The 22,410-nt window shown below is 48.6% G+C and overlaps 1 protein-coding gene across 1 annotated transcript in view; it reads right to left on the bottom strand.

The window, feature by feature from the left end:
• Nucleotides 1–3,347: 3,347 nt before the first annotated feature.
• ZC3H3 (zinc finger CCCH-type containing 3) overlaps nucleotides 3,348–22,410 on the bottom strand; it is a 339,858-nt gene continuing 320,795 nt past the window's right edge. Inside the window, exon 12 of the mRNA XM_061607107.1 lies at nucleotides 3,348–4,442. Within this exon, the coding sequence (XP_061463091.1) occupies nucleotides 4,411–4,442 (32 nt within the window). The 3' untranslated portion in view covers nucleotides 3,348–4,410. The remainder of the gene's footprint in view (nucleotides 4,443–22,410) is intronic.

Below are 22,410 nucleotides of genomic sequence, written 5' to 3'. Positions count from 1 at the left end.
CAAGTCGATTACGACTTATGGCGACCCTATGAATCAGTGACCTCCAAGAGCATCTGTCACGAACCACCCTGTTCAGATCTTGTAAGTTCAGGTCTGTGGCTTCCTTTATGGAATCAATCCATCTCTTGTTTCGCCTTCCTCTTTTGCTGCTCCCTTCTGTTTTCCCCAGTATTATGGTCTTTTCTAGTGAATCAGGTCTTCTGGTTATATGTTCAAAGTATGATAACCTCAGTTTCATCATTTTAGCTTCTAGTGACAATTCTGGTTTAATTTGTTCTAACATCCAATTATTTGTCTTTTTCACGGTCCATGGTATCCGCAAAGCGCTCCTCCAACACCACATTTCAAATGAGTTGATTTTTCTCTCTGAAACCTCCTACATGCAAAAATGAATAAATAAAGAGGAAACACCAGCTCGCTCAGCTGTAGAACTCTGGACTTGCCACCCTCTCCGAACCAGCTAGGTCAAACTCCTATTGCAGTTTCGCTCCAGAAGAAGGTAGTTTTGGAGAACGCCGAAAGTTTGTGCCTGCTGCCTATTCTTGCAGAGCTGCCTGGCCAGCACTCCTGGGCTCTAGTGGGAGCGTCGGCAGACAGGGCATTAAATCACAGAGATAAAGAAACGGAGAGGGGGAAATAAAGAGCCCAATCAAATGGGTGTTTGCGAACGGCCCCCTCGCCACTCCTTCAGTCCCCCTGGAAAAAGAGCAAAGTCGGGCACGGAAGTGCCGAGCGCGGCAGATTGCAGCTCCCCTCCCAATCAATCTTCCATTACCTTGCTGCTCTGTAGGGATGAGCCAGGGCTGGGAAGAGCGTGGCTGCTTACTGCAAATAGGCCAGATAAGGCAGGGGGTGGCCAGCATTGACCCATGTAGTGCCCAGATGTGGAGGTGGCCCTTCGGATGTGTCCACACCTGGCTTTTTAAAGACATGGAGCAGATTCAGGGAGTTAAACAAGGGGAGGGAGGGAGGGAGGGAGGGAGGAAGTGTGCACTGGCCCCTAGGCCAAGTCAAGACACCAACTGAAACCAGAGGCCTGAAAACGGGGGTGCCTCTTTACAAGGTCCAAGCGCCAGACCTCAGCAGTAACATCTGCAGCCGGGAGCCACATGGTCCGCCTGTTCCACCGTAGGCTGGAGCCTGGAAGGCACGGAAGCAGGAAGGGCACCACTGCAGGCCATTTAAGTCAAGCCCCTGCAGAGCAGGTGCCTGTTGCACCCTGAGGAGGCTCCACCTTGCCCTCTGATGACCAGCTGGCAAGGGCAGAGCCTTCCTCACACTGCCCCCTTGCGGAGAACAGAAGCCTTCTCCTTCATCAGCCTCTCCCTTAATGCCAGCACCAGCAGCGTTCAGATTCTACACAGTCTTTATTTCGCAGCAAAAACTTTTGAGAGAAGCACAAAATGCCCCCATTCTAAAACCAGATTTCTTTTTAATATTAGCACCATGGAATAGTATGCCCAAGTCCACCCACTGCTGCGGATCCAGCTGTTCATAAAGCACCTTCACCTCCAAATGGTTACAGATACGCCAATTCCGTACATCCCTCAGCCCATTCCCTGTCATTTGCAGTTTCAGGCCCCACAGCACTGTGATCCCTGGAGGCCAGACATAAATCTCACCCCCCACGGAAGAAAGGATCAGCCCACTGCGGTCTGCGTGGCAGGCAGGGGCTGTGGCAGGACCCAGCATGTTCTGCATGGGCCACGTGGCCAGTCCCCTGCCCTCACCACGAGAAAAAGTTGTGGAGCCTTGAATGGGGCTTGACCCCAATGGCTGGGGCACTCAGACATTCTCACCTGGCCATGCGCTTTCCCAAGGGAAAAGGAACAGCCCTTGCCTTCCTAAGGGGAATAAGACCAACACACTGAATCTCGCTCTGGGTTGGGGGAGCTGACAGACTGCATGAGGTGGTAGGGAGCAGAAGGGTGCATTTCAATCCAGAGGGTGCTCAAAATGCCAGTGGGGAAAAAATCAGTAGCATAGTGGTAAACTGAAATGTGGTGTTGGAGGAGAGCGTTGCAGATACAATGGACCACGAAAAAGACAAATAATTGGGTGTTAGAACAAATTAAACCAGAACTATCACTAGAAGCTAAAATGATGAAACTGAGGTTAACATACTTTGGACACATCATGAGAAGACAGGATTCAGTAGAAAAGACAATAATGCGGGGAAAAACAGAAGGGAGTAGAAAAAGAGGAAGGCCAAACAAGGGATGGATTGATTCCATCAAGGAAGCCACAGACCTGAACTTACAAGATCTGAACAGGGTGGTTCATGACAGATGCTGTTGGAGGTCACTGATTCATAGGGTCGCCATAAGTCGTAATTGACTTGAAGGCACGTTAACACACAGTGGTAAATTCAGAAGTGCAGGGTCCCTTCATGACAGTCACAGCCACCTCCCCCCCCTTTTTTTTTTTGCTGCTGGGTTGAGAATGAGATCATTTTTAATGCCTCCTCCCACAGCAACAGACATCCCTAGGAGCCAATCAGCATGAAAGAGGAGAGTGTTAGCTGCTGAAAAGAGTCTTCTCAGTGGCTGACTCACCTCCTTTCACTCTGATTGGCTCCAATCAGCAGGAAAGGTCAAGGAAGCATCTCAGAAAACTCCTCTCAGTGGCTAACATATTCCCCCTTCATGCTGATTGTCTCATAGGATGCTGGAGACACAGGGACTCTGCTCCAAAAAAAGTAACGGGTCTAAGACCCCCCGAGACCCTGGATGACTACACCCCTGGGAACAATGGACTATGGGCTGTGAGCTCATAACTCTCTACACCAAAAACGCACCTGCTTCCTTCCTGGGAGAGGAAGGCTTACTGTAAAAACTTCAAACCTACTTTGCATTTTAGGCAAATGTTGGCTTGATATTATTTTACTTGAGATGAACATAGGAAGCTGCCTTATAATGAATCAGACCATTGGCCCATCTAGCTAAGTACTGTCTACACTGACTGGCAGCGGCTCTCTGGGATTTCAGGTAGCAGGTTTATCCAGCCCCACTGGGAGATGCGATTGGAGATTGAACCTGGGACCTTCTGCAAGCAAAGTGGAGGATCTACCACTGAGCTGTTGCCCTTCCCCAATTTATCATTCATTTGAAAAGAGAGCAGGAGATTGATCCCCTCCGACCAACTGAGTCACACATACAAAGGTGGGCTAGGAGAGGAGCGGAGGGATCTGAGCATCCTCTGCAACTGCCCTCTCCCTGGATTATATCTTTCCCCATAATTTTCACCCACGCTGGGAAACAGCTCTGTGTCTGTGTGTGTAAGTCACAAAGAGAATTCTCCGCGATTTCCCCCACAGCTGGAGAAAATGAAAGATCACAATGAAGACCTGAAGATACAGTATATGTATATATAACTTCACAACACATCTCTACAAATATAAATATTCTGTTTGCATTAGCATTAATAAATGTTTCCAGGCAGGTTGATTTTACAAATCATTTTGAGCCCCAAAGCTGGCATTAACTAACAAAGAAATCTTGCAAAGATTGCTGGGTTCTTCCACTCCCCCCCAAATCTTTTCAGAATAAAAGGGAAACTGTGTCCCCCCACAAAAGAAAATGTCTCCAAAGTTCCCAGAAATTTTACCTCTCTCAGGACAAAGTTAGGCATAAGGTTTATACCCCTCACCTGTCAACCACAATGGCTTTTACATGCAGGAGTTTCCCATCAACAGCAGTCTTCCTTAACCTTGCACCTTGGGCGTTGTTGCAAAAAATACCCAGTATTTGGCCGAACTAAACCCTCACTACATAGGCAGCCCAAGCTTGAGGTGGCAACATTTCATAGGATCTGGGAGGCACTCCCCAGGAGCCTCTCAGGTGCCAACAGAGAACGACTGCACTCTGGCTTGCACGCTGAAGCGCACAGCACCTCAGGCTGGCCCAGAGCCTGGAGAAAGAGGGAGACTGAGGCTTAGGTTTCTACATAAAGTCTCTCCAGTTCGGTTTATTCCATAATCCAAAGCCACAAACCACTGCTGGTCCCAGCTGAAGCCAACATATCCACATTGGGCCTGGAGCTCAGGCAGAGGTTTCTGAAAGACACCTCTCCCCACTGCCCCCCAGCAAGGGAAGTCAGCCACCTGAGTGAAATTAGGAGCTCATGAAAGTCTGAAACGAAAAGCTCCTTTATTTGAAAAAAACGAAAACAAAAAAGCCACAAAGCTACTCTCCTGGGCTGTGGAAGAGTGGGGTCGCCCTCCCACAAAACGCCCCACCTCACACATAAAAAGGACAGACAGCCACACTGGACGCTCTGAGCAAAACCGCTGCCCGTTCTGTCCCAGTGTTGCGTCTTCCTGAGGTAGTTGTCAGGGAGGCTTCAAATCCCTGAGATGTTTGACCGAGACCTCGGCTGCTGGGCAGGGCTCCGCTCTGAGGGAAGACGCCGTCATAGTCTGGGCTTGATCTGCAAAGGCCTCCCTAAGAAAAAGACAAGAGAAGTGGTCTGTTTTCAGCATGGCAAGAGGCAAACAGTGGAAGACACACACACACACCCCCCTGGCGAGAACGTTTTGAGGGTTGGCCATGGCGAAATGAACTCTGGAACGATCACAAGACTTCACCTTCCTCCTTCAAATCCCCATACCCTTAAAACACGGCCTGACCATAGAGATGGCTCTCATCGCCTGACTCACCTATTTCCCATCTTGTTAGGAACATTGGAAGTTAATACAGAGTCAGGCCATGGGTCCATCACGCTCAGTATTGTCTACACTGACTGGCAGTGGCTGTCCAGGGTTTCAGGCAGGGGACACTCCCAGTCCTACCTGGAGATGCCATTGAGGGCTGAGCCTGGGACCTTCTGCATGCAACACAAGTCCTCTGCCACTGCGTTACGGCCCTTCCCCTATTTCCCAATTCTCATTTGTCAGATCTAGGCATGCCCTCCCAGCCCACAACTGTTTAGCCCAGTGCCTACTCTACTTCCAGTCCACAGCAATGTGGGAGCTCTGATGGCAACAAGGGAGAGGGCCTTCTTAGTGGTGGCCCCCAAATTATGGAATGATCTCTCTGACGAGGTGCACCTGGCGCCAACACTGTTATCTGTTCGGCACCAGGTCAAGACTTTCCTCTTCTCCCAGGCATTTTTTTAACAGCATTTGAATAGCATGTTTTTTAACTTGCCTATCAGTTTTTATGGGCTTTAATTTGGTATATGTATACTTGTTTTTAATGTTTTTAATTGTTGTAAACTGCCCACAGGGCTTCGGCTACGAGGTGGTATATAAATGCAACAAGCCAACAAACAAAATGCAAAGTTCTTCAGAAAGCGAGGGGCCTTTCCATTCAGGAGGGAAGTGCTGTGCCCACCACCCTTTGCAAACGCAGAGCTGCTGCTCCCTCCGCTGACGCAGATGGGGGTCCCTTGCAGGCAAGGGAGGGAGCTCCGGCCACCAGAAGTCAGGGCACGGTAAGCCCTGCAGAGGAGGGGCGTATCACTTTCACATGCTGGTCTGCACTTTAAATCTCCTGGCTCCACGCACATTCAACAGCATTAGCAGGATGAAAGCAGCAAAGGGCTCAGGTTTGCTGACAAGGTCAAATGGCTGAGGATGACAAAATGCAAAACTCTAGAAGGCTCTCCACAGAAGCAGCACTTGGGGAACAGCATGGCAGGTGTTAACAAGTCAGAAGTGGGGTGCAAACTTCCAGGATGATGCTTAGGAAAGAGAAGTTGTATACAGCGTGTCAGGCTTGAAACAGGGAGACTCAGCAGATGAGATATGAAACTCATTCAGCGGCCTGAAGCCAGCCCTCCTCCTCTCTGTCTCTCTTTGCTTGACGTACCTCACTGGGCTCCTAGGAGGATAAAACAGGGGTGGCGTGGGGGGGAGGAGGGAAATATTGCCCTGGGGTCCTTGTGTGGGGCTGGGGACACGGTGGGATAAAAACACAGCAATAGATATAAAAGAATAAATTTAAGTATCTCACTGAAAGCATTGACTCAAGGCAAACATCTCCCACACCTAGAACTTTCAATTACCAAAAGCTTTGGTGAACTGAAAGGGAGGGTGGAGAGGGAACAATGTTTAAAATTTATTCAAAACAAAACAATATATAATTTTTCACGTACCAGATCTTTTTGGAAACCCCCAAATTGTCTAACCTGGAAAATCCCCTAAAAGTTGTTTTTTGTTAAATGAAGCCATACTACACTATAGATTCTGAATTTCTCTAAATATGAGATTTTATATTTTAAACATGGCCAGGAGCAGAGAGAGGGGGGGGTTTCCACTCTTTTCCATTTTGGGGAAAGAGAAGCTTCCCAAAAGAAGAGGTTTGCAGTTCCAAACCTTGCCATTGAGTGGCACAGTGAGCTGTACAAATCCACCACAAAAGTACGACTTCTGCACAATGGGAACAACTCTGGGATGTCACTGGAGGAGCCGGGAGTCTGGTGCAGACCCCGGGAAACAGATTTCGTTTTCAAACACGATCAGGTTCCTAGATCTTATGGCTACAAAGAGGGGTCTGGCCATTATGTGGGAGCCAAGTCCTGGAAAAACCTCAAGAGCAGAACTGAGATGGATGCCCAAGGTCCGGCAGGTGGGAGGTCCAGAGGTGGGCTCCCCACCGTAGCAGAAACAAACTACACCACGCAAACAACTGCACACCAATTTGTTCAACATGCAGAATGTATTCAAGTTGCAGAATTCAGCACAGACTCCCCCCAAGGTGCAGAATGTGTGCAGCTGCAGCAAAGCCAGGCTGCTTCACCCCTGCGGAGCAGTACACCACTCGTCCATGGTAATGGCTGCCAGTTCCCTTCAGGACTGGACCCTCTGATGCAGCAGATCAGATGCAGAGCTAAGAGGAGGGGGTGCCTGGCAGATGAGGGGGTGGCGCCTGATGGCGCTTGGCTGGGCAGGGGAACACAAGAACAGAAGAAGAACTCTGCTAGGGCAAACCAAAGGCTGATCTAGTCCAGCATCCTGTCCCCACAGCGGGCAACACAGGAACATGCAAAGCTGCCTCATATCAAGACAAACCACTGGCCCATAGAGCTCAGTCCTGTTGACGCTGAACGGTAGTGGCACTCCAGGATTTTAGACAGGGAGTTTCTTCCGGCCCTGCCTAGAGCTGCTAGGAGTCGAACCTGGGCCCTTCTGCATGCAAAGCAGGTGCTCTGCCACTGAACGATGGCCCTTCCCTTTGCCTCTGGGAAGCCCAACAAGCAGGACATGAGTGCAACAGCACTCGCCCCCTTGTGATTCCCAGCAACGGATATTCAGGGGTGTGCTGCCTCTGACAGGGGAGGCAGAACTTTGCCATTGTGGCTAGCAGCGGCCGGCAGCCTAATCCTCCATGGGCTCCCCATGGGCATCTGGCTGGCCAATGTGAGAACAGGATGCTGGACTAGGTGGGCCACTGGCCTGGCCCAGCGATAGGGCTCTTCTTTCATTCTGACGATTCGTCTAACCCTCTTTTCAAGCCATCCAAGCTGGTGGCCGCTACCATTGTGTGAAGAAGTAAACGCAGGGGAGAGGCTGGCAGGCTGAGCTTGGCCACCTCAGCAGTGGAGGCTGATGGAGCAGGGGCAGCTATTATTGTTGTTGTTGTTTCTGTCCCGTCTTTTGGCCAGAAGGCCCTCAAGGCCGCTTACAAAAAATAAGCACAAATATCAAAATACATCAATAAAAACAATACAATTTACAAAAAGCAGCAGTTACAACTTCCAACAGAAATACATTAAATCACAAAGCGAAAATCTGAAGCTCTCATCAAGCCACGCAGAAAACTGCCCTCATTCGCTCCTCATGAAAGGGATCCTGAAAAGGAGGGGGTTAAAGCTGACAGCCCAGCTCAAACCCTGGGGGACCGGGCGAGGCTGGAGGCGGCGGCGGCTTCACCGCTTCAGCAACTTGCCCGAGCCCACGTGAAGTCTGCACCCGTGAAAGGAGGATGGCAACGGCCTTCTTCCTGTTGACAAAATCTCCCCTCCACTGAATCCCTCACCCAAGGCTTTGCCTCCACTCCTCAAAGCTCCAACATCCATCCCGACTTTGGGTTAATGTTCCTGCCTACGGAGCAAGATGGACAAACCTTTCCCCACAACCGTCAGAGCCTGCTGGTTGGGATTATCCCTGCCTGCTACGGGGAATCCTGGACTACTGAGCTGCCCCCCACTCTGCCAGAGGCTGTTCAGATTAGGGATGTGCTAGAATTCCCCTCAAGTCAGGTTTGATACCGAATTTTTCATTAATTTGCTTATTCTCTGTGGATCGGATTTTTATGTAGCAATTTTCCACGGCTATTTTTGAAAATGATTTTTAAAAAGCAAAACAAAAAACTATTGATACTACAAACAATAATTTTATCGATATTTCCTTTCATTTATCGATATCAATATTGTGAGTGAGAAAAGGGCGGATGGGTAAAAGCAGCGACTAGCAGACAAAGGACGAACTCAAATCAATACGGAATGCTTTTGAACCGGCACCGGCCAGCGGATCCCATCCCTAGGTTCAGATACCAGTTTCCCCATCTTCCCAACTGTGCAAGCAACTGAGGACGACTGAGCTGCAAATGTGCCCCTCCTCGCTCCAGCTTAAGAGCACTGTGAGGACTTGCATGCCTGTGGGATAGCAGAGACTTGAGAGCAGCCAGGCTGCAGATGCACTCCGGCACTGAACGAGTGGGAAGAGGGATGCTCTTGTGTCTTGCATCAACCCAACATTGCATCAAGGAATCCTGCTCCCCTGAACCCCCTTGTCCGTCTACTGCTGAAGTGTCTTCTTCTTCTGCTGCTTGTTGCCTTAGAATCACAGAATCATAGAATAGTAGAGTTGGAAGGGGCCTATAAGGTCATCAAGTCCAACCCCCTGTGCAATGCAGGAATCCAAATCAAAGCATTCCCGTCAGATGGCTGTCCAGCTGCCTCTTGAATGCCTCCAGTGTCGGAGAGCCCACTACCTTCACATAATTTGATTTTGATGTTAATATTTCTACTCTGCCTTTCAGCCAAAAAGCTCTCAAGGTGGGTTACAAAAGAGCACAAATATAAAGATACATCAATAGAACATCTGTAACATCCTACTCCTCGCTGGCTTCTGAAGCGTGTATGGAGAGCAGGTAGTAAAGGGACCATAACGGCTTCCTCTCTTCTAACTCAAGGATATTTAACAGAACGTTTGGTCCAGCAGTGGGTCTGGCAGTGCTTTTCATAGAACAGTGGCCACTCAAAGCACACATGCCATGGCATTTCCTCTCTGGACAGGTTGTTACAGGCTGCATGGGGTGTTTGCGTGTCTGAATTCAGGTGTCTTTTGCGGCAAAGTCAAAATGCACGCACCCCTGACTCCCTGATCCTAAGCTTATTTCTGAGTTCAATGATGGCGGACAGTTTTAGTCCTCCAAATATTGTTGGACTTCAGTTCCCATCGGCCCCAGGCAGTGTGGCTAATGGTCAGGGGTGATGGGAGTTGTAGTCCAATAGCTGCAAGGTTGTAGATTTCAATCCCTGGGCAGAATCCAGAACAACTCTGCTGCTGTGTTATTTTTAAGATGTGCCCTGCTGTCTCTTCTAGAGGCAAGAGAGAGAGAGAATGCTTTTCCAGGGCCAGAGACCCTAACTGGATTGCCCACAGGGAGTGCAGATCAGAAATTAGGAAGGGGTTAGAGTTGAGGAAGGGGCAATTGCACAGCTAGGCTCCAAGGGCGGCTGTAACTGTTCCGATCAGGATCTGATGCCTCTGAGGCCTGGAAAGCCATGGTGGGTTTTATGTTGTGTTGCATGCTGAAGCGTGGAGCTTCAGGTTTCCAAACTATCCCCCTGCCCTGACTGGAAAAGATTAAGAGACGCCCATCACGACCGCTCCCAATGACACGGAACGTCACCCGTGTGTCAGGGCCCCTGATAGAATGCTGCCTTTTGAGGGCTTGGGGCAGTTCCAAGAGGAAGGAACCCAGGTTTTATATCGGGAAAGGGCTTTCATACTGGAGATTCTTCATGCAGCCCCTGCAGGGCCGCCTGCTGGCAATTATGGGCCCCTTCCAAAGCAGCCCCGCCGAGGTGGGGTGGAGGCAGGAGCAAAAGGCCGGCGTCTTCCATTTTATCCCCTCCTGCCATTTTTAAAACTTGGTTAAACAAACTTTGGGTGAAAGAGTAAGTGGCCATGGCAGTGATTCATGACTTTTGAGCTAATTTATGTAAAACAAAGAGGGCTCATTTAGCACCTTTCCACCCTTAATATAACACCCATACATCAGAGGGAGGCCCAGCAGTCACCCACGACTTGGCAATTAGTCACCTGTGACGCCGGCTAATGCCGTTTACAAAGAGTCAGCAGCCAGAGAAGAGACTGCTGGGTGCCATCCACGTGTGCACGAGTGGCAACGGGAAGGTTGCAGGTTTGGCTTTGTGCTTCAGACAGGTGAAGAAGAGAGAGCAGGAGTCCTTCTAGCCATTCGCCAAGAGTTTCAGGAAAGGGTGGGCGTCTCAGAACCATCACCGCGCACTCATGATGATATCGGCTCCTGAAGGCATCAGAGCAGTTGATATTTATTTGACTTATTATTTGATTTGTATCCCGCCCTTCCTCCCAGGAGGAGCCCAGGGTGGGATTATGCACAATCGCACTGTCAATACTTGCTTACATCTGCAAAAATTCCCGGGTGGGTGCTCTGCTTCCTTTTCCAGAGCATGTCTTGTCGTTCCCCGTTGTACTCGTGTAATATTTTATACCCAAAACATCCTGCCTTATTTCCTGGCACGCTTTTGTTGCACTGCCTCTTTGGGCGGCAATAATGCGGTAACGTTGGGGATGCATCCCAGAACAACTAATACAGCGGAATGATGTGCGGACGGTCCAGAATAAATCCACCACTAATGCACTATTATTGTGTCAATGACATGCTGCAGGATATACACACGCACGCACAAACCCCACCAGTCTGGAGGGGCCCTGCATGCAACAGCCAAGTCCACCCTCTGGGACTGAAGTCCCACCTCTGGGAACAAAGAACTCTCCTCCCCGGGCACAGAGCCTTGATCAGCTCCACGCTGGAGGTGGGCAATGGAGCCAGGAGAGAGTGTGGTGGTTTGGTGAGGGCCCGGGGGCAGAATCCAACACAAACCTTGTCCATTCATCTAAGGCAACCTTCCCCAGACTGGTGCCCCCCTTTGATGACAACTCTCATCAGCCTCTCACAGCCGTGTTAGCTGGGTTCATGGGAGTTATAGTCTAAGAAATTGGGGGGAGGGTGCACCAGGTTGGGGAAGGCAGATCCAGGGCATGTAGCTAAGTTTTTTTAAAAAATGTGGTGGAGGGGAAACAGCCTTGCCACTCTGGGCAACTGTTCTGAAAGTAGGGAGCAAACAACTCGGTTGGCTATTTCTAGTCAGCTGGTGAGCTTGGGCAGGACACCAAAAGCCGCATGGGCTGGGTGCTAAAAGATTTTAAAAACTGCACCAAGAAAACCTAGACACTGCAGCGAGTGTACATTCTGCAATTTGTTTTAAGTCGGGACTTAGACTCTAGTATTATGGCAGTTGAACCTAATGAGATATCCGGAGCACGGTCTTGTCCTCATTTATTGGATGAGTTTCAGTTGGTACAGCTTGAGGACGTTGACAAGGTGCTTGGACTGGTGCGTGCAACCACCTCTGTGCTGGATCCTTGCCCCTCTTGGCTAGTGAAAGCTGGCAGGGTTGGAACAGCCGGCTGGGCCAGGGAAGTGATAAATGCCTCCTTGAGAGATGGAGTGGTACCTAGTTGTTTAAAAGAGGCGGTAGTGAGACCACTCCTGAAGAAACCTTCCCTGGACCCAGAGGATGTCAGCAGCTACAGACCAGTAGCCAATGTTCCGTTCCTGGGCAAGATCCTGGAACGTGTGGTTGCTGACCAGCTCCAGGTGCTCTTGGATGAAACCGATTATCTAGATCCATTTCAATCCGGTTTTAGGCCCGGTTTTGGCACTGAAACAGCCTTGGTCGCCCTGTATGATGACCTATGTCGGGAGAGGGACAGAGGAAGTGTTACTCTGTTGATTCTCCTTGATCTCTCAGCTGCTTTTGATACCATCGACCACGGTATCCTTCTGGGGAGACTCACGGAGTTGGGAGTTGGAGGTACTGCTTGGCAGTGGCTCCGCTCCTACTTGGTGGACCGCCTCCAGAGGGTAGGGCTTGGGGAGCATTGTTCGATACCCTGGACTCTCCATTGTGGAGTCCCGCAGGGATCGGTTCTGTCCCCCATGCTTTTTAACATCTACATGAAGCCGCTGGGTGCGGTCATCAGGAGCTTTGGAGTGCGTTGTCACCAGTATGCTGATGACACGCAACTCTATTTCTCCTTTTCATCTTCTTCAGGTGAGGCTGTTAATGTGCTGAACCGTTGCCTGGCCGCGATAATGGACTGGATGAGAACTAATAAACTGAGGCTTAATCCTGACAAGACTGAGACGCTGTTGGTGAGTGCCTTCTCTGATCAGATGGTGGATGTTCAACCTGTTCTAGATGGGGTTACACTCCCCCTGAAGGAACAGGTTCGTAGCTTGGGGGTTCTTTTCGATCCATTCCTGTCTCTCGAGGCGCAGGTGGCCTCGGTGGCACAGAATGCGTTCTACCACGCTACGTCCCTATCTGGAAAGCGACGACCTCGCTTCAGTTGTGCATGCTCTGGTAACCTCGAGATTAGATTACTGCAATACGCTCTATGTGGGGCTGCCTTTGAAGACAGTTCGGAAACTACAGCTAGTGCAAAACGCAGCAGCTAGACTGTTGACGAGGACCAGGCGGTCCGCACATATAACACCGGTTCTGGCTCGTTTGCACTGGCTACCTATCTGTTTCAGGGCCAAATTCAAAGTGCTAGTTTTTACTTATAAAGCCTTTCACGGCGCGGGACCACAATACCTAGCGGAACGCCTCTCCCGATATGAACCTACCCGTTCACTACATTCAACATCTAAGGCCCTCCTCTGAGCTCCGACTCACAGAGAAGCTCGGAGGGTTGTAACAAGATCTAGGGCCTTTTCAGTGGTTGCCCCCGAATTATGGAACAGTCTCCCTGATGAGGTGCGCCTGGCGCCCACACTTTTAGCTTTTTGGTGCCAGGTTAAAACCTTTTTAATAATAATAATAATAATATTCTTTTTATTCTCCCAGGCATTTTAATCTATCTTTTAGCTTTTAATGTATATCAGGTTGTTTAATTGTTTAATATGTATGTTTTTACTGTTTTTTGTGATTCTATTGTATTTTATCCTATGTTGTACACCGCCCTGAGAGCCTTCTGGCTGTGGGCGGTATAGAAATCGAATAAAATAAATAAATAAATAAATAAATTTTAATTGTTTCTTAATACTGAATTTTAAACAGCAGTAACCCACCCTGTGGCCTGCTGATGAAGGGCAGGTAATCTAATAATAATAATAATAATAATAATAATAATAATAATAATAATAATAATAATAATAATAATAATAATAATAATAAATCTTAGTCTGTTTCAACGTGTCATGGGGAGGGCGAAGTACTGTGTAACAGCACTGAGGGTCCCCAACCCCAAATTAAGAGCCTCTGCTTTCCAAAGGTTCTTCCATACATTTTCAAGTACTTTTAATTCATTCATTCTAGTCATTACATTTACATCCCATTCCCCTCCCCACAGGAGCTCAAGATAGCATACATACTTCTTCCTAACAACCCTGTAAGGTAGGTCAGGCTGAGAGACAGTGACTGGCCCAAAACCACCCAGTGAGTTTCACAGCTCAGCTAGCTCTGGATTGGGCGAGGCGGCCTGCATGCATCCCCCCTCCCAAAACTTGCTGGATTTTGTGTTTTAAAAATGAAAAACAAGATTCCCAGGAACCTGCCAGGCTGCTTTCTGCATTTCCACACTGACACAGCCCTGCCTATAACCAAATTATCCTTTCAAGGGAGACACTTGCCCAACTTCTTCTCAAATGCCCTCCCCCCCGCCAAGCAGGAGAAGACCCCATGACCTCTCCCCGCCTTCTTTACAGGCCTGGACCAGTTTTAAGCTACAGGATACTGCCCAGTAGCATCGTTCTCAATGAGCAACTGTTTCTATTATTTGTCCAGATTCTTTTAAGTGTCTGAAAGCAGCCAGAAGAGTTTAACGCACTGGATCAACAACTGAGGGAGCTGAATTCCAAGGGGTGTGTGTGGGGTGTGTGTGTGTGTGTGTGAGAGAGAGAGAGAGAGAGAGATGCCTTCCTGAGTGCACTGTCCACCTCCTCTCAGATTGCCCTGGGCTCCAGCAGGACTGTTCTGCAGACATAAGGGCAAGAACCAGGTGAATATATACTGCAGCCACAGGGAGCCTCCAGCCCTTGGGACTGTCCCTGGCCGCAATGTGTCCTTGAACCCTGACAATGCCTCTTGCTTGCCTAGATGGAGAGGGTGTGTGAGTGCGCACAGCGACTAACCCACTGTGCACACATTTGTTACTCTGGCCTCGCCCACCACTGGCCTGTGGCCCCTGGACAGTTGCCCAGGAGGGAATGCGGCCCCTGGGATGAGAAACATTTCCACCCCTGATGCCGTAGGTGCAGCCCAACGGAACTGGGGGGCTGGGGTGGGGGAAAGAGGGCAAGGCGCCCTGCCCCTTGCTTCAAGTGGCAGCATGGAAATCTGCTGTGGAAATCTGCCCGTACACTCTTGTCGCATTCGCAGCCCAACGAGCTGCCGCGATGTGCTCCTGACTGACCATGTTGTAACAGTGTCAAAGCAGCGATGGTGGAGGGAGGGATGAGGAAACGAACGTGGAGGAAACCGTAGGTTGCAAAGTTTGCATTTCCAGTGCCTGAGCACAAAAGAGCAATTAAGAAACAGCATTGACCGAGGGGAGAAAACTGCACCTGTGAAACTCAGCCAAGCTTGGCTTGCTTGCAGAGCCTGCAGGGGGTAAGAGGAGGAGAGAAAGTGGGAAGTAGGACTCCCTTTCACTTCCTGACAATTTCTAAGATTAGGCTAAAATTGCAAATTAGGACTCTGTTAAACATGATAAGTATGCAACGTGGTCGATCCCGCACTGCTCCCTGCATCAAGGAGGGACCTTAGATAAATAAAAAGAAAAGATTTACAGCGGTAAGACAAGAGTGGCAATATATTTCTAAGCTATAATATTGGCAGCTTTTTCATTTATGCTGGAAGATGGCATGGAATAAAATAAGACAAATTTGGGAGGTCAGAGGAGGGGGAGTGTTGTCACACAATGCAAGTGACGGCATTGCCATTCATGCCATCCCCCTTTCTCTGGCTGGTGGCAGAGGGCTGTTTAATCACATTACTTCATTCTTCTCCTAAAGAACAGCACTCATTATAAATCCAGGGGTGGAGTGTGAGGAGTGTGTGCCATTTTTATTTATTTATTTACGAGGTGCTATGAAATTCTTACAAGCACATTGTAAAATTGTCTGTCACTTTCCCCAAGAGGCCTCTGACGGAACATTAAACAGCTAAAAACTCTCATCTGGTTGATCTTAATTATGGATTGCAAATTGAAAGGAGAGGGAAGACTGTTAAAAGCACATTAAAAAGAAACAACAGTCACGCACACTCAGAGAAGCAAGAGATGTCTTGAAGATGGGATGCGGAGAATTTTAACCAGATTTTCCTCAGTTCAGTTCCAGTTTTGCCATCTTACCCACCTTCACATCAATGCCACTTTCCTCCCCCACCCCACCGCCCAAAAGAGAAAAAAGTTAGTATGGGACAGAACAAGAATCAGTTAAATGTCTGAGGTCCCTAAATAGAATTTAAGGTCAAGAAAATGGAAAACCAAGCTACCCCTGCCTTCAGTGGCAAGGCACAATAACCATAAAAGCAACAGAAGCCTCTCAAGCTGATCCCATAAACTGTTCACTAACTAAATGGCACACTTAAAAGACTCAATGTTTAGAAGTTAAAAGAAACCCTGACTGTATACTGACAGGCTGGCTGCTACATGCCTCTTTTGCTGCTGCCGCCACCTCAACATGCAGCGTCCTGCAGCAAGGTCCCTGAGAGGGGAAGAGGCGGTAGTGCTCAGCTCTGGGGAGCAGCAGCTGGGGTGAGGTGGCTCTATTCCTGGCCCGGAGGCAGCAGAGGCAGTGAGGGTCAAGTGAGCCCCTTCGTGTCCTGCAAAGAGAGCCTGGAGGGCAGGGGACGCACCTTCCTCTTCCTCCTCTTGACGATGCTGGGAAAGAGAGCGTCCCACAGCCACACTCTCCTCCCGTCTCCGGCAAGCGGTTGTGGGGCACATGCTTTGCATGCTAAAGGCCCCGGGTTCAATCCCTGGCATCTTCAGTTAGGGCTCTCTAACACCCTGGGTAGCTGCTGTCTGTTAGGGATGGAAAGATCTGTCCGTTTCAGTTCTCCCAGTTTCTCATTTTTCTAATGTTAAATTCAGTTCTCCACATTCCTGCAGCTATCTGCAATTTTTTTTAAACATCCTCATGAAAGTTCTCCACCATTTTAGTGCAAATGACTCCAAATAAACACATTTTTGTAGGCAGTTTTGACAAAGGGACACATTTTTGCAAGCCATCGTGCCTTTTTGCATATTATTTTCACTCAGGTATTCATTTTTATGCACACTTTCCCCTAACTTATGCGTTTTTGTAAATGTCGTTTAGTTAGCAAACTGCATCCCAAAATCCTAATCAATGGGAATTTCGAAGGATGGCTGTCTTTCGGTTGTCGTATTGTTTCAGAAAGTGCGAATTTGATCAATTCTGCTGGAAATGTGAACTGAATCGAAATTTTCGCCTGCTAGCTGCCAGTCAGTGTACATAATACACAGCTAGGCATAAGGCAGCTCCCTATGCTCTGAGGAGGGAGAGGGTGAGGCAGGAGTGATGGAGCAGCCAGCCAGCATCTGTAGCACAACTGTATTCAATCCGCTGCTATGCGACAGGCACACATCGTATTGTGAGAGAGCTCAGTGTGTATTCAGAGGACTTTAGGCCTCTTTTGGAAGAACATCTGTCTTGGTCCAAAGCAGAAGAACATCAGCCCTTCTGGACTGGACCAGAGGCCACCTAAACCCACATCCTATTCTCACTGATGTCAATGGCTACTAGTCACGATGATGACATGCTGCCTCCAGGGTCAGAGACAGCAGGCCCCCGAGTATCAGTTGCTGGGAGTGTGGGCAGGACAGGGCTACTGTGATCTTGCCCTGCTTCTGGGCTTCCCAGGGGGATCTGGGCCTGTGGTTTGACTCAGCAGCTAAGCTCTTCTTGTGTTCTTAAAGCCTGTGTCTCAGTTCCCAAATGCTCAGCGGAACAGCCAAATATTTCCACTCGTTTCTGCAAAGTGGCAAAAGCAACTGACATTCTGGCCTCTCGGGGAAGAGAATTCCACAGTCTGGGGCCATAACAGAGAAGGCCCAGCGCCTTGCTGTGGCCTGGCAGCATCTGGTGGGTCACAGGTTACCCAGCCTTGCTGTAGGTAGCCTTGCTTGGGACAAAGTAGCCATGATAGTTCCCCAGCATTCTGGTTCCTGGGGCAAGGGTAGCCAAAGTGGTGCCCTCCGCACGCTGTTAGACTCCAACTCCCATCAGCCCTGACCGTTGGCCATGCTGGCTGGGGCTGATGGGAGTTGGAATCCAGTGGAATCTGAACAGCAGCACTTTGGCTACCTCTGCCTTGGAGAGTCTGGTGCAGTTCATTATATTGCTGAAAGCGGGCCTTTGGATGTATCTGAGTGAGTATCAGATATATCTCAAGGACTGCCTTGCTCATTAAGACTGACTTCAGAGGCCTTCCCTGGGAGCCTACATGTGAAGTGAATTAGGCTGGTGAACACAAGGGATAGGGCCTGCTTCATGGTGGACCCACAGTTCTGCAACTTCCTTCCTAAGAAACTAAGAAAGGCCCCTTTAGCACAGGCCTTTGAAGGTGCCTTGAAGACTCATTTGTTGTCTGTCTTTACTTAACACTGTTTTCTACACCGCTGATTTCTGCCTCCGACTGTGGGGTCTGAGCATAGCCATCGTGGCCAGCAGCCAGGGCTAGTGTAACTATGAAACATTCTGAATTTGTGCAAGGCTTGTCTTCACAACAATCCTGTGAGATGGATTGGCATCCTTCCATTTGTCACCCATGAGGAACAGAGGCCAAGACAGTGAATTGATCAGGCCACCCAAATGTGTCTGCAGCAGAGGTGTGCTTTGAACACATCTGCTCAGCTCCTGATCTGCGAGGCCTCAGTTCTCTCTCTTTGAATAATGGAAGGAGTGCTAGGGAAAATATCCCAGCTCCAGTGAAGAAATCCACCAAGTATTAATGGTCTGAGAATCAATATGGGATATGCAAAAAGAAAGAAAGAAAAAAGAATAATCTGCATGAGTAATCATTTTGAAATGCAACACAATCTATTACAAGACACGAGGACAGCAAATGAAGGAATATCCAGAAAGCAGAAGCCTGGTGCCGGTTGACTGAACAGGCTTCAAGTTTTGCTGTCATTTATCAAAGAATTTTGCAGATTGGGGATTCATTTCTGGATAGCCCAATAAATATCCTGCTTTGAGCTGAACAAGAGGAAAGATTTGTACCTCTGGGTGGCCAGTCCCCTTTGCCCTATCTCGAAAAGGCAGCGCCCCTGCAGAAATTGCAGCACGTGAAAGCACAAGCCCTTCACCCCCACCCTTTTGAAGTTGCCGGTAGATCGTTCAGATTGTGCGATCAATCTTGGTGGCACACGACGCAGTCGCTCACTTGTTTCTACCATCCTCCGTATTTCGGGAGTGGCGCAATCTATCTTCCAGGAACCAGGTATATAATTTCTAGTTAGTGAAAGCTCTGCTAAGAAGCCCCCTTTTCATTATGATGATTGAACAGCTTCGAGTGAGAAGAGTGTGCGGCTGGGAAGGCAAGCAAGCTGCGGAGGAAACTTGAGTCACTTCTGCTGAGCTTGTCACACTTGTGAGAGAATTAGCGCTTCCAGCACGCTCTCGTACTTTTCATGAAAACCAACAGACACTTTTCCTGTGCCTACGAGGCAGGCAGACAAACCGATCTTGCCACTTCAGAGGGAAAGGGCCATCAAAACCAAAAAGGGGACCTAGCGCTCCAGCAGTCTTGCCAAAATGGCTGGCTTTTGTTTTCCGATAAGCGGTTCTCTTTAGACCAGTCTTTGCCAACCAACATGGCACCCTCCAGACATTTTGGACTACAACAGTTGTGCTGGCTGTGGCGAATGGGAGTTGTAGTCCAAAATATCTGGAGGGTGCCAGGTTGGCAAAGGCTACTTAAGACACACCAAGCAGAGATCTCTTCGTGTCCAAGGGGAACGCTTAACAAAACTCTCTCCAAATAGACAGAGCAACAACCCAAGTCTCATTGGATGCAGCTCAAATGCAAGAAGCCGTAACCTGCCCATTGTATTCTCTAGCTGAACTTCACAATCCAAAAGTCCCTCACATTTCAGGAACCTGAATTGTTTGCCACTATCATTTTATTTTATCATGCTCAATGCAGAATTAATCAGACCAACCTCCCACCACTGCCAAGCCTCAACAAAATGTGGTGGTGTTTTTTTTCCTGTAAAGTGCCTCCTGCATGTTTCCAGAGAAAAACGTTTTTGAAATCTTGTATAATTGTTCAGCTTGCTTTGGTGGTTTTATTTTACACACAGCTCCAGGAGAGGGCAAATCCTTCATTTTGTCTATTTAATTAGATAACAGCTCATCCTTTCCACATGGACTTGGGGAATGTGACAACTTTATAAAGGCAAATTCACAGCTAAAAATTATTCCCAAAAGAGTTAATAAATATCTGCCCAAATAGTTTACACTGTCTCTGGAAGCTACTCACATTTAGGCCCTGATTAAAATGAGAGTGAGCACACAATCAGCCCACTTCTCCCCACATGTCTATGTTGCTCAGATATTGTGTGTCAATGAAACACCTCAGAGGACATTCTGGGTTGATCTTGGAGATCATGACAGGACACAGGAAGACTCTCCAAGGGATCCAGGACCCAGATTTTTAGGGGCTTTAGATCTGCATGATGTTTTCACCCACACCCACAATGACGCTACATACAGCCAGTATTTGCCCTCCCCTTCGTCTGGAGTGGAGGCCCACAGTATGTCTGCACAGACCACTCAGTCTAACTCTCATGCCTACAATGAAACAAATGTTTCAAGAACAGGCCATGGCGCAGTGGAAGAGAACATGCTGTGACTGCCAGAGGTCCCAGGTCCAAACCTCGGCATCTCCAAGCCAGGTTGGCAAAGACTCCTGCCTGGAACCCTGGAGAGTCATTATAGACACTGCTGAGCCAAAGGGACCGACGGCCTAGCTTGATAAAAAGGCAACTTCTCTTGTTCCTGCGTCAAAAAAAGCGACTGGGAACTTGCAACAGGTTTTGTTGGCGTTCACAGCTCCTGCGGCAAAGCCACGGTGCAACACAATTTTGTTTCGTGTTTAGAAGTGTGCCGTGCTGTCGAGGGGTTACATGTTCTTGAAAGCAAAAATGAACAAGTTAAATTTGTATCACAGCAGGCCTTTAGCGTCTACCTTCCCAATGAATATTAAGTGAGCACGGACAAGGCTGCCTGTGACTCGCTTGCTTGCTTTCTCACAGTGGATATATTATAGGGAAAAAAGCCATGCTATGCACAAGAACATCGCAGCAACCGTGTTGGATCAGGCCCAAGGAGGCCCACCTAGTCCAGCATCCTGGTCTCACACTGGCCAACCAGGTGCCTCTGGGATGCCTGTAAGAAGGACCTGAGTGCAACAGGGCTGGACCTGGAGCAGGGACTTTTCTGTAGTTGCACCCCAGTTAGAGAATTCTCTTCCCTGGAGGCATGGATGGCTCCAATACCATTGGGATTCCCCCATACAGCAAAGACATTTCTGTTTCCCCAAGCCTTTGGCAACTGTGTTTGTGTTCCTTCAGTCCTGGTAGGGATTTATTGATTGTAACTGTTTTATTGCATTGGATTTAAACTGTATTTTAGAGTTTCTATTTATATTGTTCTGAGTGCTTTATGTAAACTGCTTTGACGTCACTTTGCAACAGAAAGGAGCATATAAAAGCATCTAAGAAATTAATAAACAAAGTGAACATTCAGCAGAGGTGAGGGCCGTAGTAACAGGAGACAAATACTTGCCTTGGGTCCTACTTGCAGGTCTCCCCAAGACACCTCTGGGAGGGCAGGATTGCTGAGGCACCTGAGCTCTTTGGCCGACTCCAGAAAGGCATTCATAGAGTCATAGAATCATAGAACACTAGAGTTGGAAGGGGCCTATAAGGCCATCCAGTCCAACCCCCTGCTCAATGCAGGAATCCAAATCAAAGCATTCCCAACAGATGGCTGTCCAGCTGCCTCTTGAATGCCTCCAGTATCGGAGAGCCCACTACCTCTCTAGGTCATTGGTGCCATTGTCATATGGCTCTAACAGTTAGGAAGTTTTTCCTGATGTCCAGTCGAAATCGGGCTTCCTGCAACTTGAGCCCATTATTCCGTGTCCTGCACTCTGGGACGATTGAGAAGAGATCCCGGCCCTACTCTATGTGACAACCTTTCATGTACTTGAAGAGTGCTATCATATCTCCCCTCAGACTTCTCTTCTCCAGGCTAAACATGCCCAGTTCTTTCAGTCTCTCCTCTTAGGGCTTGGTTTCCAGTCCCCTGATCATCCTTGTTGCTCTCATCTGAACCCGTTCCAGTTTGTCTGCATCCTTCTCGAAGTGCGGAGAACAGAACTGGACGCAGTATTCAAGATGAGGCCTAACCAGTGCTGAATAGAGGGGAACTAATACTTCACGCGATTTGGAAACTATACTTCTGTTAATGCAGCCTAATGCAGCCATTCATTCTTATTCCCGATTCTCCCAGGGGACCCCTGTTCCCTTCACAGAGTGATTTAGCAGTCAATCCTTCTTCCCAGGGGACTTTTGGAATTGTAGCTCTGTGAGGGGAAGAGGGGGTCTCCTAACAACTCTCAGCACCCTTCACAAACTACAGTTCCCAGGATTCTTTGGGGGGAAGCCAGGACTGTCTAAAGTGGTGTGATACTGTTTAGTGGAGATGGGGCCTGTGATTTGTGGGCAGCACAACGCCTCTGGATTGGTCACACCTGGAATAAAGAGCATGCCCTACATTGCAGATACAGGAAGGTTAAGGTGGGGCGACGAAGAAGAAGAAAAGCTTTAGGGAGCTATAGTTCATTGGGATGGGATGTTGTAGGGAAGGAAGGTGGCTGCTGAAAAGGAGGAGAGGTATCAAACTGATTGGGGGAAAGGGGGTAAAAGTGTGACCCTGAGACAGTGAATTTATTTGGGCGGGATGCAGCCACACATTTGGACACATCATGAGAAGACATGATTCACTAGAAAAGACAATAATGCTGGGAAAAACAGAAGGGAGTAGAAAAAGAGGAAGGCCAAACAAGAGATGGATTGATTCCATAAAGGAA

The sequence above is a fragment of the Rhineura floridana genome, chromosome 1 (assembly GCF_030035675.1).
Source record: "Rhineura floridana isolate rRhiFlo1 chromosome 1, rRhiFlo1.hap2, whole genome shotgun sequence".
Taxonomy (NCBI): domain Eukaryota; kingdom Metazoa; phylum Chordata; class Lepidosauria; order Squamata; family Rhineuridae; genus Rhineura; species Rhineura floridana.
This window is presented reverse-complemented; position numbering and strand designations above follow the sequence as displayed.